Raw genomic sequence first — 17850 nt, 5'->3', positions numbered from 1 at the left:
AGAGTAGAAACAAGGTTTTGCTTCCTGTCACTTTGTTTTGAAAGCCAGATCCTGCCCAATCTTTTTGTCATGCCCCCATCGGAGTCTGAATCTGTGGGGAGAAGATGAGCTGGAACAAGAACTGAGGGGGACTGAGAGGGCAGCTCCGTTGGCCTTGGAGGAAACTGAGGAAGGGCAGAATTGGTCCAGGCAAGGCTTTTCGGAATTAGTAATGCCTGCAGGCAAGGAGGAACAGAGGCAGGATTAACTCGAGAGACTGAGCTCAGACGAGGAGCAAGAAATCCCCCCCCTCCTGATCCAAGGGATTGGAGAGCGCAGAGAAGGCGTGATTAGCACAGACTGAGCAGGCTACTCGGGAGGAGAGTGCCCCGCCCATCTTCACCTGGTACACCTGAGGAATGAGACTTAAGGACAGGGGTGAAATCCAGCAGGTTCTGACAGGTTCTGTAGAACCGGTAACGGAAATTTTGAGCAGTTCGGAGAACCGGTAGCGGAAATTTTGAGTAGTTCAGAGAGCCAACAAATACCACCTCTGGCTGGCCCCAGAGTAGGGTGGGAATGGAGATTTTGCAATATCCTTCTCCCAGAAGTCGGGAGGGAATGGGGATTTTGCAGTATCCTTCCCCTGGAGTGGGGTGGGAATGGAAATTTTGAATATCCTTCTCCCAGAAGTCGGGAGGGAATGGGGATTTTGCAGTATCCTTCCCCTGGAGTGGGGTGGGAATGGAGATTTTGCAGTATCCTTCCCCTGCCACGCCCACCAAGCCACACCACACCCACCAAGCCACGCCCACAGAACCAGTAATAAAAAAAATTCGAAATTCATCACTGCTTAAGGAGACTCTGTGGGGAGAGGCTTTTGTCGGGAACAAACTCTGAGTTCCTGAAGTGTTGTGTGCCGACATTTTAACTTGCCAAGATTCCTTGCATTCCTTTAGTTCCTTCTGGACCAATTACCTGGATCTTTTGCTCCCTGAACTCCTTGATTTGCCTTTGATTTGCCAAATACATTTGGATTTACTGCCGTGCAGCCTTGGTGCAGACAGCGCTGGGCTGGACTAATTGCAGCCAGAGGCTGCTTGAGGTTTGTGTGGGGGTTTGTTATCACTCTGCTCTGGAACTTGCCAGAAACATGGGAGCGTTTGGGGAGATTTGAAGTGATAAAAGGGCGGTTTGAACTGCCAGGTGTTTGTGTTATCTCTGTGCCATGCCCTGGGTCATCACACTTTTGCAATTATTGCAAAATCTTCTACTATATCTGAATCCAATTTTAAGTATTTATTTTGAAGATTTAAATGAATATTGAGAACCTACAAGCTTAAGCTAAAACTCACGTGGTGAAAGCCATATGACTAAACAATGTGGGTTCATCCCTTTCTTCCTCCAACATCTAAATTTGGCTTCTTTTAGTAATAGACGCCTCTGGACACAGACAGCTTCTGATGAAAGCGGGAGAAATTTAGAGAAATACAGGCAGTCGTTGACTTACAACCCCTTCATTTGGTGGCCAAAGTTACAACAGCACTGAAAAAGTGACTTATGACCGTTTTTCACACATACAACCTGTCAATTCACAAAGCATTCCTGACCTGCTCTCGAGTTGCCATAGACAGAGGGATGGGGAATCAAGCCTGGCAGCTGCAGTGAGGAAATTGCATGCACTTCAGACAAAACAAAAGCATATTCCAGCCATATCTATGTCAAGGCCATTTCCACAGTGACCCACAGTGGCTGGAGAGAGGGACCCACGAAATTGCTTCGTTGGGGACTGTGACTGATGACACACCTTGGGGGGAGGGGGGACAGGGTCAGAACCGGGGCGTGAATTAAGTGAGGTCAGAATTGGCTTCACTTGGAACATGCTGACATGAAGCTCCTAATAAATAACTGGATTTCTTATGAAGATTGGCTCAAAGCTCATGATTTAAATAGGGCATCAGTCGGAGCCCTGACATGACCGTGATTTATTGCAGCATCTCCATGATCATGTGATCAGAATTCAGATGCTTGGCAAGTGGCTCATATTTATGACAGTTGCAATATCCTGGGGTCATGTGATCATAAAGCTGGGCCAAAAAAGTTGCAAAATGGGGCAAAACTCATCTAACAACTGTTTTACTTAACAACTGAAATTTTGGGATCCACTGCATCAAGGACTACCTATATTCTTCTAAGCGCCCAATGCCATCCAATATTCTCCTTGCAGAGGAAAGCTGGAGGTGGTATTATTTCCCTTCCTTACCAGGAACATTCCAAATTAGCAGATTACAACTTCCATAATTCCCAACCTATTGCCCATCACAGTTGTAGGTGAGAGGGCACCCAGTTTAGAAAAGAAGAATTTTTAAGACTGATTTACTGGCATTACAGGGTTGAAATCCTCAAGCCTTAAAGTCGCCAAGTTGGGAGACCCCCTAAAATAGTCTTTGGAAAGTCAAAAAGAAGAAGGGAATGGAAAATCTGCAACGCTGCCAAGAAAACTGCATGGATAAAGCTAGACTTGAGGGCATTCTTACTTTTTAAAGAAGGTGACGAAAGCGCGTGAGAAATGGCCTTTCAACAGCAGATTACGTTGCATAATATTATTTATACTACGTACTGGTAATTTATCACCCATGAAATATTTCTTCTTCTAAACCCTGTAGCAGCAATGGTCAGTTATGATGGGAGTTGTAGTTCCGAAACCTATAGGACAGTGATAGCTAACCTTTCCTGGACCGAGTGCCCAAAGCATGCATGCCTGTTTGCATTTGCGCGTGCTTGAATGCCCCCCAAGCAATGCACCCCCGTGCATGTGCACGCTCCCCTCCGCACGCCCCCACCCCATGCACATGCACATGTAGCCCCTCATATGTGCCCCTCCCCCATGCATGCAATTCCCCCCCCCGCACATGCCTTCCCCCCACACATGTGCGGCAGAGACCTGAAGACCAGCTGGCTGGCGGGAGGCGGGCACGCATGTGCAGTGGAGCTGAACTGGGGTGATGGCTCATGTGCCATCAGAGAGAGCTTGTCGATCGAAAGGTCGGCACTTCAGCGGTTCGAATCCCTAGCGCCGCATAACGGGGTGAGCTCCCGTTACTTGTCCCAGCTTCTGCCAACCTAGCAGTTCGAAAGCACGTAAAAAATGCAAGTAGAAAAATAGGGACCACCTTTAGTGGGAAGGGAACAGCGTTCTGTGCTCCTTTGGAGTTGAGTCATGCCAACCACATGACCACGGAGACGTCTTTGGACAGCGCTGGCTCTTCGGCTTTGAAACGGAGATGAGCACCACCCCCTAGAGTCAGGAACGACTAGCACATATGTCCAAGGGGGAACCTTTACTTTCACCTTTGTAATAGCTCCAAGGTTTTAAGCAGACATTTTCCCCAGGTCTACCATATGAAAGTTCAGAAAAGGAAACCACAAGGAAAATAAGGACCTCCATCAGAGTCACCCTTAATCCTTCTAAAGCTAGCATGAAGACATCCAAAGCTATGATACCTTTCAATGTTTCTAGCAACTGCTGCTTCACATTTTACTACCCCGCTCCAGAATGTCATGCTGGAACAAAACCAGCATCATTCGCATTTAAGTGTTATGTCAACTAAACTTAATGTAAGCACTAGCTTAATATAATGCAGTGTTTTCTCAACTTTGGCAGCTTGAAGACACATCTTCAAACTGCCAAGATTGAGGAACACTGCTAGCAGTGATAGGATTCAAATAAACAACCGGTTCTCTGCCCTAATAAGTAAGTATAAGTCTAACTTTATTGTCATTGTATATATATACACAATATACCCATACAACGAAATTCACTTAACACCCAAAGACCAGGCCCAACACACATAATCCCCAAACACACTCCCACCCATCACAATTCCCCACCCGTAAACCACCCAAACATCCACACAACAGACCAAGTAATGCTGTCCAACAGCTCACTGATGGTGGCCCTTTAGTTCCTTGTTGAGTGCAATTATAGCTCTGGGATAAAAACTATTCAGAAAACGTGCGGTCCGAGTTCTAATTGTTCTGTATCTTCTGCCAGAAGGCAACAGTCCAAAATAATTGTAAGCAGGATGGGAAGAGTCTCTAATGACCAGCTTGGTGGGCGTGGCCATGGTAGGCGTGGCTAGGGACTGTGACAGGCAGCAGTCGGCCTCCTGCACCCCCCTGGGAGCAAAAACGGGCCACGGGGGAGCGGGGGTGCCACACACATCCCCGCACCCTGTTTTGGGCTTAGTAGGCCCCCACTGCAGCCTCCTGGGAGCAAAAAAACAGGCTGTGGAGGGCTCATTTTCAACCTCCCCGGGCTCCAGAGGCTCTCTGGAGCGTGGAAATAGGCCCATTTTCACACTCCACGGGCCTTTGGGAGGCCCGTTTTCCACCTCCCCTGACTCCAGAAGCTCTCTAGAGGCAGGAAATAGGCCAGTCAGTCATTGGAACTACTGTTTTGCTGAACCGGATGTAAAATTAACATCTGGTTCACCTGAAATGGTCCAAACTGGCCGAATCCCACCTCTGACTGTTATAGGCAGGGGTGAAATGCTCCCAGTTCGGACTGGATCGCCCGAATCGGTAGCGATAGCGGCTGGTGGTTCGGAGAACCAGTAGCAAAAATCCCTCCCCCCACCCCGCCCATGCCCAGCTGAGCCGTGAGATCATCAGAGGCTTTTTTTTTTTTACTTTTAAAAGCATTTTTTCTACAACCTCTTCGGCCAAAGAGGTTGTAGAAAAAATGTTTTTAAAAGTAAATTAAAAAGCCTCTGATGATCGCTCGGCTCAGCTGGGATCGTCAGAGCCTTTTAAAAGCATTTTGTTCACAACCTCTTCGGCTGAACCCCCCTCACGCGCTGTTCTACTTACCACATGCCTCCTTTTGGTGTGCACTGCGTGTGCGCACCTCACATTTGGTGCGTGGTGCGCACTGCGTATGCGCAGCCAGCGAACCGATAGTAAACCGGTTCAGATTTCACCACTGGTTATAGGCCCTGGTCTAGAACTCAAGAGACCACAAGTTTCTCAGGTCTAAAAAGAAGCCAACGGAAACCACTTCTGAAAAATGTTGCCGAGAAAAAATGTTGCAAGGGTTTGTTCATCAGGAGTCAAGGCTAACTCACAGGATAACAACAACTACCATGTACAATTACCCTGCAGTCATGTGTTTAACACACTCCCCTTTTCATCACTTTTAATTTGACAATAACTCTAGGGACTACACTTAAGGCTTTTGGGAACCAAATTGTGTATTTTTGTTTTATAGCTGAAGATGTCAGGACAGGATTGTAGTTGCCCTGTAATAAAATTAACAGCGGCCTCAGCTCAATCTCCAAGGTGGAAACAAACAGTTGGGTTAAGATGACTGAATCAAGATGACTCAAAAAGACAGCTGTCAACATGTGTCAGAGGACATTAAGGTGACGTGTCATTGTTCGCGCATAGAGGACTTCTGTTTTTCACAATGTGGGCTATTTTGTGTATAATTGCCCTCTGCAGGAAAATGGAAGGCTAGAATCTACAATATTCATGCCTTGTTTTATCTTAGCAACATCTAAAGATTTTTTATAAAGAGCAAAATCAGGATCTATCTTAAATGAAGACTCCGGGAGATTTTATTGTCATGCCCAGTGCAATAATAAGGTAAAGGTAAAAGTTCCCCCTCGCACATATGTGCTAGTCGTTCCCGACTCTAGGGGGCAGTGCTCATCTCTGTTTCAAAGCCAAAGAGCCAGCGCTGTCCAAAGATGTCTCCATGGTCATGTGGCTGGCATAACTAAACGCCAAAGGCGCACGGAATGCTGTTCCCTTCCCACCAAAGGTGGTCCCTATTTTTCTATTTTCATTTTTTACGTGCTTTCGAACTGCTAGGTTGGCAGAAGTTGGGACAAGTCACGGGAGCTCACTCTGTTACGCAGCACTAGGGATTCGAACTGCTGAACTGCCAACCTTTCGATCGACAAGCTTAGCGTCTTAGCCACTGAGCCACCGCGTCCCCAGTGCAATAATAGGGAAGAATAATTGTGAATTATTACAATATGGAAATATTGCTTTTGTTTTCTCCTTGCTGGTTTCCCATCCAAGTGCTAAGCACAGCCACACCTGGTTTAGCCATGTTCTTAAAAGCAAGAAGAAATTTGAGGTGAGTTGCAGGATCATATGAATTCCCTTGCCAGGTTCAACCATGACATCAACGTAAACATTAACTAGGGTTAAAATGCAATAATTTCTACCGTTCTAAGAAACCCATTGAAGTGAAAAAAGAGTTCTATATAATCTTGGTGCTCTTTGAGTTGATTGCTTGCAGGCATTTCATTACCCAACTAGGTAAGATCATCAGTGTGAGCGAATGTGGGGTTTACTCTCTATTTTTATACTGTATAAGGGATTGTCCTACCAGTGTTGGTGGGAGTGTGGTTTTTTTTCCCTTGCTAATTCCTTGATGTGGGTTCTGCTTGAATGTTTGGCTGGTGCTAATCTCTGTTTATATGGGTGTTGGTTTTTGAAAAAAGATTTGTTCTGCTGTTTTTGTTTCCTTCTTTGCTTATTTCCTGTCTCTTTGGAATGGCATGTAAATGTAGTTTATTTCTATGCGTCCATGAATGTACATCAACATAATTTGCATTCACATCACGAGATGCAACACAACAGGCATCTATATCAACACACATTTGCATTCGGTTCAAATACAAAAATAAAGTTTCAAGCGTATAGGCCATCCATAATTAAAATGCCATAGAAGTCATAAGCTGGAGAATGCGGAAGCTTAGCGCTTTTATGTCGGTTTACGCCTCACCAAATTTATTAGACGCTTGCAGGATCACAAGTCAAATTTCAAAGGTTAAAGTCCACAAGACTCTTTCCAGAAAATAAATAGCACTGGATTTCATATTTACAGATTAAGAGAGTTGGAAGGGACCTTGTAGAGGTCATCTAGTCCAACCCCAGGCCCAAGCAGACCTGAATAGATCTGCAATTTCTTCCAAAAAGCCCCCACCAGAGTCTGTGTTCTCTGTTTGTGGGGACACAAGTCCCAATGCCCCAGAATACGCAAAATAACTGCAAAAAAGTGTCACAAAAGCTAATAAGAGCGGAACAATTTTACAATCACTGGGTTGCAAAGGGTGCTAAAAAACATTTGTAGATTGAGAAAGCTGCCCTGGCAATTTAAGTTTAACTAACATGAATTTAAGCCCCAGAAATCTCTGTAGGGATTTTCCCCCCAGGTACCCAACAGTTAAATTTGCAGCAAACAGTTAAATTTGCAGCTGAGCTCCTGTCTGGAGCAAGGATCCAAAGCCAGGCTGAACAGGGCAAACTACAATCAGTCCAGATGTACAAGATGTTGCAAGTTTTGAACCACAGGTGAAATCCAGCAGGTTGTGACACGTTCTGGAGAACCAGTAGAGGAAATTTTGAGTAGTTAGGAGAACCGGAAAATACCACCTCTGGCTGGCCCCAGAGTGGGGTGGGAATGGAGATTTTGCAATATCCTTCCTCTGGAGTGGGATGGGAATGGAGATTTTGCAATATCCTTCCCCTGGAGTGGGCTGGGAATGGAGAATTTGCAGTATCCTTCCCCCAGGAGTGGGGAGGGAATGGGGATTTTGCAGTATCCTTCCCCTGCCACGCCCAGCAAGCCACGCCCACAGGACCGGTAGTAAAAAAAAAAATTGGATTTCACCACTGTTTTGAACCCCAAACTTCACACAACACCCAAGCCCAAAGATATCAGCTTTTGCTTGGCAGGCTGTAACAAACCGAATTCACCATTTCAGAATGTTCCCAGAAGCTGGCTTAGTTAAGCCCAAGCAACCAATAAACCACAGCTAAGCAAACCATGGTTTCTTTGGGAGTGGTGCAGGAGGCTTGGCAAACCCTATTTCACCTGGCTGCCCTGGACCGATGGGGGTTTTAATAGAAGTTTAACTGAGGTTTTATTGAATTTTTGTTAATTTTAACCTGGATTTTTGTCTTAATAGTTTGTTTTCTTTTAATCGTGAGCCGCTCCGAGTCCATTGGAGATAGGGCGGCATACAAGTTCCAATAATAATAATAATAATAATAATAATAATAATAATAATAATAATAATAATAATAATAATAATAATAATAATAATAATAACAACAACAACAACAACAAACAACAAACAACAACAACAACAACAACAACAACAACAACAACAATAATAATAATAATAATAATAATAATAATAATAATAATAATAATGTGTTGTCCCGATTGTAATTGGAGCCCTCGGAGCAATACCCAAAGGGCTACCCCGCTATTTAGAAATTCTAAATTTGCCAGACTTGAACATTTTGACTCTACAAAAAACCACCTTACTTGGAACAGCTTACATCCTCCGACGATACCTTAACAGTTGCTAGGTCCTTGGTTAGGACTCGAGCAGCTGAGCTATTAACCAGCCTCAAAGGCTGTGAATCTCACTAAAGATTAAATAATAATAATATTATTCTTATTAATAATAACAACAACAACAACAACAACAGGTAGGCTGGTGACCCCCAGGGGGAGGGCCTTCTCTGTGGGGGCACCTACCCTCTGGAATCAGCTGCCCCCAGAGATAAGGAGAATCCAAGACCTGGGTGCTTTCCGCCGTGCCCTTAAAACCTTTTTTTTCCAGCAAGCCGGGCTGGCCTAACACTTTTTTAAAATGTTTTTATTTATTTTTTATTTTTTATTTATTTTATTTTTATTTGATTTATATGCCGCCCTTCTCCGGAGACTCAGGGCAGCTTACAATGCGTTAAGCAATAGCCTTCATACTTTTGTATATATTTATACAAAGTCAGCTTATTGCCCCCACAAACTGGGTCCTCAATTTACCTACCTTAGAAAGGATGGAAGGCTGAAGTCAACCTTGAGCCTGGTAAGATTCGAACCTGCAGAAATTGCAGGCAGCTGTGTTAATTACAGGGTGCATTAAACCACTGTACTACCAAGGCTCCTTTTAATTGTTTGTTATTGTTTTTTAATCATGGGCCCAAATTTATATATTATCTTTTTCATTGTATTTTAATGTTTGCAGTTTATGCTTTTACTTGGCTGTTTACCGCCCTGAGTCCTCGGGGAGAAGGGCGGTATACAAATTTAAAAATAAATAATAAATAAATAAATAAATAAATAAATAAATAAATAAATAATGATGATGATGATGATGATAATAATAATAATAATAATAATAGTAATAATAGTAATAATAATAATAATATAACAACAACAACAACCACTACCACCCCAGTCCTGGGAAAAGTCCTTAGCCATGAAAACCACCCAAGCCCCACCCCGTAAGATGCCCTTGGGAGGATAAAAGAAAGCACCCCCTTCCTAAACAGATGCCAGGGTGAATGACTACCCCCATTGCGCTTGGCACTTTTGGGTTAGATTTGATAAGGACTTGCCAGCTGTGCCTCTCCAAGCCTTCGTTTGTGCCATCCTGGGGGACCATTCCCCTCTTGCCAAACTTCCTTCCCGCAAGAGCGGAGGGATGGAGGGAGATGGGCCACCCTCCCCTTCCCCACCACCACCAAGCCCGCTGCCCCTCCCTCACTTACCGGGGGACCCCCTCCAACCTGCCGGGGGGGTTCTGCTCAGCCTGAACCCCAGAAGGAAGAAGCGCAGGAGGGGCGCGCGGCTCGGCTCGGCTTTGGAGGCCCCCCATGATCTCCCACTCCCCAGGGACCAGCGCAGCCCAAGGACGGGGCTTGGCTGGGGCGGGATCGGTTCCCCTCCTGCTGTTACTCGGAGGATTTGACGCGCCCAGCTCCGGGAAGGGAGGGCCAGGCGAGCGCGGGAGGCCGAAGTTCAGCCTCCGCGCTCAGCTATAAGGAGCAGGCAGCCCGGGGCCCGGGAGAGGAAGTTGGCAAGCGGAGTTGGTCAACTTCTTCGCCCTGGTTTTTTGCAAGAATTGTGGGGGTGGGGGGGATTCTTGGTGGCCTTTTGGAGACGGTAAAGGAGAGGTTGGATGCTTGCTGTTGGAAGGTGCGCTTGGGCACTGGGGAGGATCGTATTGATTGTTTCCCTATGACTGTCGTTAAGTGTTGTACCTTAGGATTCTTGAGGAATGTATCTTTTCTTTTATGTACTCGGAGAGCGTATGCACCAAAGACAACTTCCTTGTGTGTCCAATCACACTTGGCTAATAAAGAATTCCTATTCTATTCTATTCTATTCTATTCTATTCTATTCTATTCTATTCTATTCTATTCTATTCTATTTCTACTCTACTCTACTCTACTCTACTCTATTCTTTCCCGTCTTGTCTTGTCTTGTCTTGTCTTGTCTTGTCTTGTCTTGTCTTGTCTTGTCTTCTATTCTATTCTATTCTATTCTATTCTATTCTATTCTATTCTATTCTATTCTATTTCTACTCTACTCTACTCTACTCTACTCTACTCTACTCTATTCTTTCCCGTCTTGTCTTGTCTTGTCTTGTCTTGTCTTGTCTTGTCTTGTCTTGTCTTCTATTCTATTCTATTCTATTCTATTCTATTCTATTCTATTCTATTCTATTCTTTGTTTTAGTATATATTAGTCTTTTGGTATATAAGAATACAGTTTTTTCTCAAACGCCATCACTCTGCTAAACAAATAATTCTCTCAACACTGTCAAACTAGTTACTAAGTCTTCACAACTATTAATCTTCTCATCGTTCCTATCACCCATCTCCTCCCACTTATGACTGTATGACTGTAACCTTGTTGCTGGTATCCTTATGATTTAAATTAACTGTTTCCCTATGACTATCATTAAGTGTTGTATCTTAGGATTCTTGATGAATGTATCTTGTCTTTTTATGTATACTGAGAGCGTATGCACCAAGACAAATTTCTTGTGTGTCCAATCATACTTGGCCAATAAAGAATTCTATTCTATTCTATTCTATTCTATTCTATTCTATTCTATTCTATTCTATTCTATTCTATTCTATTCTATTCTTCGTTTTAGTATATATTAGTCTTTTAGTATATAAGAATACAGTTTTTTCTCAAACACCATCACTCTGTTAAACAAATAATTCCCTCAACACTGTCAAACTATTTACTAAATCTGCACTACTATTAATCTTCTCATCGTTCCTATCACCCATCTCCTCCCACTTATGACTGCATGACTGTAACTTTGTTGCTTGTATCCTTACGATTTATATTGATATTGTTTCCTGATTGCTTATTTGTACCGTATGACTATCATTAAGTGTTGTACCTTAGGATTCTTGATGAATGCATCTTTTCTTTTATGTACTCCGAGAGCGTATGCACCAAGACAAATTCCTTGTATGTCCAATCACACTTGGCCAATAAAGAATTCTATTCTATTCTATTCTATTCTATTCTATTCTATTCTATTCTATTCTATTCTACTCTACTCTACTCTACTCTACTCTACTCTACTCTACTCTACTCTATTCTATTCTATTCTTATATTTGTAGTTCTGGGTTGAAATGAGGGGTCCTTGGTGCTCTCCCTCCTTGCCTGTTTTCATGCAGATATTTCTAAATGTTTAGATTTCTAAATTTAGATTTCCGGATGTTACCAAAGTAGGTAACATCATCAGTGCTAGCTGGGTTACCTAGTTTGGGTAAGGAAACGTCTGCGAGAAAACAAGCAAGCTCAGAGAGCACCAAGGAGCCCTCATTTCAACCCTGAGTTACAAATGTCCTCCTTTATTTTCTGAACTCTCACAAACCTTCTTAATGCCTAAAATACAAGCAGCGTGCTAAATAGCAAAGCCGATAACTGAAAAGTCGGTGGAGGCATTTCAAATCATTCTTCCTTCAGATCTCCTGCAGGGGAGCAGCCCAATCACGTGAGAATCTGAGAAGCATCCCAGGATTCCATTGTATTCTCTCTCTCTCTCTCTCCAGGAAGTGCTTTCTGGATCTTTTGAATAACAAGGAAGTCTGCCAAGTGGCAGGAACTCATTTCCCCCCCCCCTCGCCCCCCCTTGCAACAAATCAGCTCTCTCAACTTTCAAGAGAAGCACCTGGACGGCTGGTTCCTTTTGATCTTAAAAGATTCATAGTAAATCGGTAGTGGAAAAATTACTATGGGAAGCACTCAGTCGTGGGTTTCAAATATTTTTACGACCGGTTCTGTGGGTGTGGCTTGGTGGGCGTGGTGTGGCTTGGTGGGCGTGGCAGGGGAAGGATATTGTAAAATCTCCATTCCCTCTCCAATCCAGGGGAAGGATATTGCAAAATCCCCATTTCCTCCCGATCAGTTGGGACTCGGGAGGCAGAGAATAGATGGGGGCGGGGCCAGTCAGAATTTTTACTACCGGTTCTCCGAACTACTCAAAATTTCCGCTACCGGTTCTCCAGAACTGATCAGAACCTGCTGAAATCCACCTCTGGAAGCACTGGATATTTTTGAGGAAGCGTAGTTTAGAAGTGACTGAATTAGTTTATTTTCTGAGAATGGGTTTGTCTCAGTGGTGAAATCCAAATTTTTTTACTACTGGTTCTGTGGGCGTGGCTTGGTGGGCAGGGCAGGGGAAGGATACTGCAAAATCCCCATTCCTACCTCACTCTAGGGGAAAGGATATTGCAAAATCCCCATTCCCTCCCCACTCCAGGGGAAGGATACTGCAAAATCCCCATTCCTACCCCACTCTAGGGGAAAGGATACTGCAAAATCCCCATTCCCACCCCACTCTGGGGCCAGCCAGAGGTGGTATTTGCCGGTTCTCCGAACTACTCAAAATTTCCACTACTGGTTCTCCAGAACATGTCAGAACCTGCTGGATTTCACCCTGGTTTGCCTTAATGCACTGAGTGACGAAAAAATTAACCAAGGTGCTGTAATTTCCCCCCCCCCAAGATATGTAAAACGTGCTTCTAAACTTGTTTCAATGGAGTCTATGGTTGTTTGCTGTATCTTTATAGTTGTTTCTATGGTATGGATCTTATCAGATGTGGCAATTAAGTTGTCAAATTTTGGCAAACAAGAGGGATCTAGATGGAGAAATGTAGGATATGCTTGTAGGAAATTGGCTACCTGTTTTGTTTATTTTCAGGCGGGTGTGGTGGGAATATTTGGTACATAAATGGCATTTCTTGAATTCCTCATATTTGGGTTTTTTTTTTTAATTTGATTTATATGCCGCCCTTCTCCGGAGACTCAGGGCAGCTTACAATGCGTTAAGCAATAGCCTTCATACTTTTGTATATTTATACAAAGTCAGCTTATTGCCCCCACAAACTGGGTCCTCAATTTACCTACCTTAGAAAGGATGGAAGGCTGAGTCAACCTTGAGCCTGGCGAGATTCGAACCTGCAGTAATTGCAGGCAGCTGGTCTTAATAACAGGGTGCTTTAAACCACTGTACTACCAAGGCTCTGTTATTGTACTACCAAGGCTTGTTGATAGATTCATAACATTTATAGTATGGTTACAGGTAACCATGTATATCTTGGGCAGAGGTCAGTGACAAGATCTTCAAATAACCTTATTAAAGGACAGAGAGATAGAAAGAGAGAGAGAGAGAGAGACTAAAAGGGACAGCTCCGTTGTGAATGGAGGGAGAAAAGTTAGCATTCTCTCTGCTGCATTTAACATTGAATTTTGAGGCAGAGAGAATGCTAACTTTTCTCCCTCCATTCACAAAGGAGCTGCTGCTCACTTTATGGTTCCCTCCCGGCCCCCTCCCTCCTGGGGACTACCTTAAAGGGACAGCCTGCAGCAGCTCCGTTGTTAATAGAGGAAGAAAAGTTAGCATTCTCTCTGCTGCATTTAACATTGAATTCTGTGGAATATCGAGCGGCCGGAAGAGGTGACCGGCCAGGCATGGATGGGGCCAAGGAGGGGTAATTACTACCAGTTCGGCGAACTGATGCCCATAATCCCTAGTGGTTCTCCCAAACCGGTCCGAACCGGTAGGATTTCACTCCTGCTCTGAGTTGAGTTGGGCTGGGCTGGGAGAGAGAGAGTGACCAGCCCAAGGTCATCTAGCTAGCTTTCATGGGTAAAGCGGGATTCGAACTCACAACCTCCTGCTTTGTAGCCCAGTGCTTTAACCACTAGACCAAATTCTGTGCAAAAGGCAATCGATATAGTCTAACAATAAATCAATGTACTTTTTGTGCCGTATACTTTTTTAAACAAACTTTTTGATACTGTATACTTTTAATAAACAACCTACTACCGTATAGTTTTTAATAAATAAGAGCCTTGGTAGTATAGTGGTTTAATGCACCCTGTTATTAACACAGCTGCCTGCAATTTCTGCAGGTTCGAATCTTACCAGGCTCAAGGTTGACTCAGCCTTCCATCCTTTCTAAGGTAGGTAAATTGAGGACCCAGTTTGTGGGGGCAATAAGCTGACTTTGTATAAATATACAAAAGTATGAAGGCTATTGCTTAGCGCATTGTAAGCCGCCCTGAGTCTCCGGAGAAGGGCGGCATATAAATCAAATTTTTTAAAAAATGCATTTTTGATGCTACATACCTTGTCTTTCAACACACAGCCTTTCGTTGCCAAACAGCATTGGAAAAAACCTAGGCAGAACTGAAGATGGTTTCTTTGTGGGTTAAAAAAAACAGAACACGGATGTTTAGCGGGTTTTCACACGGCGGTGAATCGCGTTTCCCATCTCTACTTGCAGAATCGCAACCGCTCAGAAAACTGGACACAGACTCCCTGGCTGCAAAAGCAGATTTAGGATATGTCCCACCCAGGCAACCCCTTTCACACAAAGCTTCACACATACACACACACACACTTTTAAAAACTATTAAGCCATTTAAGGCAAGGGGTCTCCAAACCTTGGCAATTTTAAGACTTGTGGAGCTGGCTGAGGAACTCTGGGAGTTGAAGTCCACAAGTCTTAAAATTGCCAAGGTTTGGAGACCCCCTGACTTAAGAGACAGATATCCTAGCTTACCTTCCTTCCTGCGATCTGGGGCTGCCTCAACCGATGGGCCAATCTTCTCTCAGGTTTTTCTTCTGCTTAAGCCCTTTTCTTGCAGATTCTCCGGGGCGATTCAAGTGCTGCCGTCCCTGTAGCCCCAGCCTGTCGGCGAAGAAGCAGATGGAAACGATTAGCCACAAAAAGCCAAAAGCTGGAAAGTTCCAGTTTTCCCAAAACTGGAAAATGAAACTCCGAGTTTTTCCGTTGCTCTCGTGCCTCGGGGCAGCCTTTCCGGATAGTCCTCAGAGTCTGACTAAGCGACTTACGTTGTTTCATCTGAAAGGATGCTTGGCAACTCTTAATCACATTTTCTGGAGAGCCTCCCCAGAACCATTAGTAAGGCTGAGAGGAAAATCTCTTCGGCTGGGGTTGGGGGGGGGGAAGCGCCATTAACCGCTTTAATGTCACCATTGAACCGTATCCTCATCTTGTTCTTTTATTGTTTCATCCTTGAGGAGCATCGAGGGAAGTCAGGAAGCTTCTGCCAACCTCCGAAATATTACGCAGAGCCGGTTTGGCGTAGTGCTTAAAGTTCTGGCCTAGAAGCCAGGTGACTGCGAGTTGTAGTACTGCCTCATGCATGAAAGCTGGCTGGGTGGTCTTGAGCCAGTCACTCTCTTGGAGCCCATCTGAAAATATCTACAGACCCCTCGCATCCTGGACATAAACTGTTTCAACTCCTACCCTCAAAACTATGATTTAGAGACGACCTCGGAACTTGACACATTGCACACCAGAACAACTAGACACAAGGACAGTTTTTTTCCTCTCCCTCTGTCTTCCTCCCTCTCTGTCCCTCCCTCCCTCTCCCTCTCTGTCTCTCCCTCCATCTTCCTCTGTCTCTCCCTCCCTCCTTCCCCCCTCTCTCTCCCTCTCCCTTTCCCTCCCTCCCTCTCCCTCTGTCTTCCTCCCTCTCGCTTTCTCTCCCTCCCCCTCTCCCTCTCCCTCCCCCTCTCTCCCTTTCCCTTTCCCTCTCTCTCCCTTCCTCTCTCCCTCCCTCCCTCCCCCTGTCTTCCTCTGTCTCCCTCCCTTTCCCTCCCTCTCCCTCTCTGTCTCTCCCTCCATCTTCTCTGTCTCTCCCTCCCTCCTTCTCCCTCTCTCTCTCTCCCTCTCTCCCTCTCCCTCTGTCTTCCTCCCTCTTGCTTTCTTTCCCTGTCTCTCCCTCCCCCCTCTCCCTCTCTCTCCCTCTCCCTCTCTCTCCCTTCCTCTCTCCCTCCCTCCCTCTCCCTCCCTCTCTCTGTCTCTCCCTCCCTCTCCCTCTGTCTTCCTCCCTCTCTGTCTCTCCCTCCCTCTTCCTCTGTCTCTCTGTCCCTCTCCCTCCCTCTCTGTCTGTCTCTCCCCCTCCCTCCTTCCCTCTGTCTCTCTCTTCCTCTCCCTCCCTCTCCCTTCCTCTCTCCCTCTCCCTCCTTCCCTCCCTCCTTCTGTCTCTCTGTGTTTATGAAATCAGACTGGTGCTCCCTTCTTTTCTGAAACTTGTAGTAAGGAGGAAGTGTGGTAATAACAGTAGAAGTTACACCAGAGAGTACAGAAGAAAGTATCTCATGTCTGTGACACTTGTGATAAATGTCTAATATATGGAAGGCATTGGAAAAACACACAAAAAATGAAAAACATTTGGCCTGGATGTGATCGTCCTCAATTTATGACCACAACTGAACCAAAGATTTTCTGTTGCTAAGTGAGACAGAAGCTTCTTGGATGAGAAGCGAAAGGTCTTCAAAAGAAAAAAAGAAGAAAGTCCAGCTGCCTCCTGAAAAAAGCACTTTTGGGACAACTGTGACCTGGATGGATGACTGAGAATCTCTACGGACGGTCATAAATCAATTTTTTTCAGTGCCGTTTTAACGTCAAACGGTCACTAAATGAATGGTGGTAAATCAAGGCCTATCTGTACACTGAAACGTCTCCTCCCACAGGGATGGATGTTCCCTTCAGGATGGATTTTGGATCGCTGCTCCTTGTCATAAAATGAGACAAGAAGCAGGTTGATTGGCAGACGGGAATGCATGCAAGCTTTTCCTGAGGGAGGTGGGCCAAACTTGAGGCGAGACTACAGTTCCCAGAATTCCTTGTAACAGAGTTCACATTTTCTTCTGAAGGAGGCTGCTGCCACCTTATGGTTATTCCCGTAACTGCAGCAAAAGGGAATCGGATTATATGCAATTATCCAGAGGTGAGAGGTGAAGTAGGACCTGCTTCTGTTGTATTCAAGCTATTCTCTCTTCTCTTCTTAAGGATAGAGGTTGGGGAAATCAATTTTGGAAGCTTCCAGAAAAAAAAAAACCCCTATGTTTCATAGTGATGGTCCATTTGGAATATCTACAAGATCAAATGTCGGGAGCACTTTTGCATTTAAAAACAATCTTCTCTTTAAATCAGTTACGTCAATTACATAATTAACATTCATTTCTGATCTCTTAGCGTGGATAATATGCCTTCTCAAAAATCCTGATCTTGATCCAGCTGGTAAAGTAAAGCAGGTGTGTGAGATGTTGCTGAGTTTCTCAAGTGGAACAGCAGAGGGCGCCCTAGACCAAATTATCACTTATGTTATTCCTACTTCCTGGATTCAGACGGTTTGTGCGAGTTTGGTGGCAGATACCATAGCACCACAGCATCTGCCTCCTTCCTTCCTTCCTTCCTTCCTTCCTTCCTTCCTTCCTTCCTTCCTTCCTTCCTTCCTTCCTTCCTTCCTTCCTTCCTTCCTTCCCTTCCCTTCCCTTCCCTTCCCTTCCCTTCCCTTCCCTTCCCTTCTCTTCTCTTCTCCCTCCTTCCTCTCTCCCTCCCTCCTTCCCTACCATATTTTTCATTTTATTCCAAAAATTAAAGTACAAAGACAAAAACATTTCAAAAGATGCAATTTAAAAGGACAAAAACACCTATTATTCCCCCTAGTTGAACACTGACACATATATTGCAACAATAAATAA

The 17850-nt window shown here is 44.6% G+C and overlaps 1 protein-coding gene across 3 annotated transcripts in view; it reads right to left on the bottom strand.

The window, feature by feature from the left end:
- The window catches only part of TACC1 (transforming acidic coiled-coil containing protein 1), a 98841-nt gene extending 88986 nt beyond the window's left edge, over positions 1–9855 (bottom strand). For all 3 annotated transcript variants that reach the window (XM_034432940.3, XM_087875893.1, XM_087875894.1), the window contains exon 1: positions 9562–9855. In XM_034432940.3, the coding sequence (XP_034288831.2) occupies positions 9562–9668 (107 nt within the window). In that variant the 5' untranslated portion in view covers positions 9669–9855. The remainder of the gene's footprint in view (positions 1–9561) is intronic.
- Between the last annotated feature and the right edge of the window lie 7995 nt (positions 9856–17850).

Source organism: Pantherophis guttatus, chromosome 9 (assembly GCF_059756535.1).
Source record: "Pantherophis guttatus breed Tessera chromosome 9, ASM5975653v1, whole genome shotgun sequence".
NCBI classification, from domain to species: Eukaryota; Metazoa; Chordata; class Lepidosauria; order Squamata; family Colubridae; genus Pantherophis; species Pantherophis guttatus.
The sequence above is the reverse complement of the archived record's forward strand: the minus strand, read 5'-3'. Positions and strand labels throughout refer to the sequence as shown.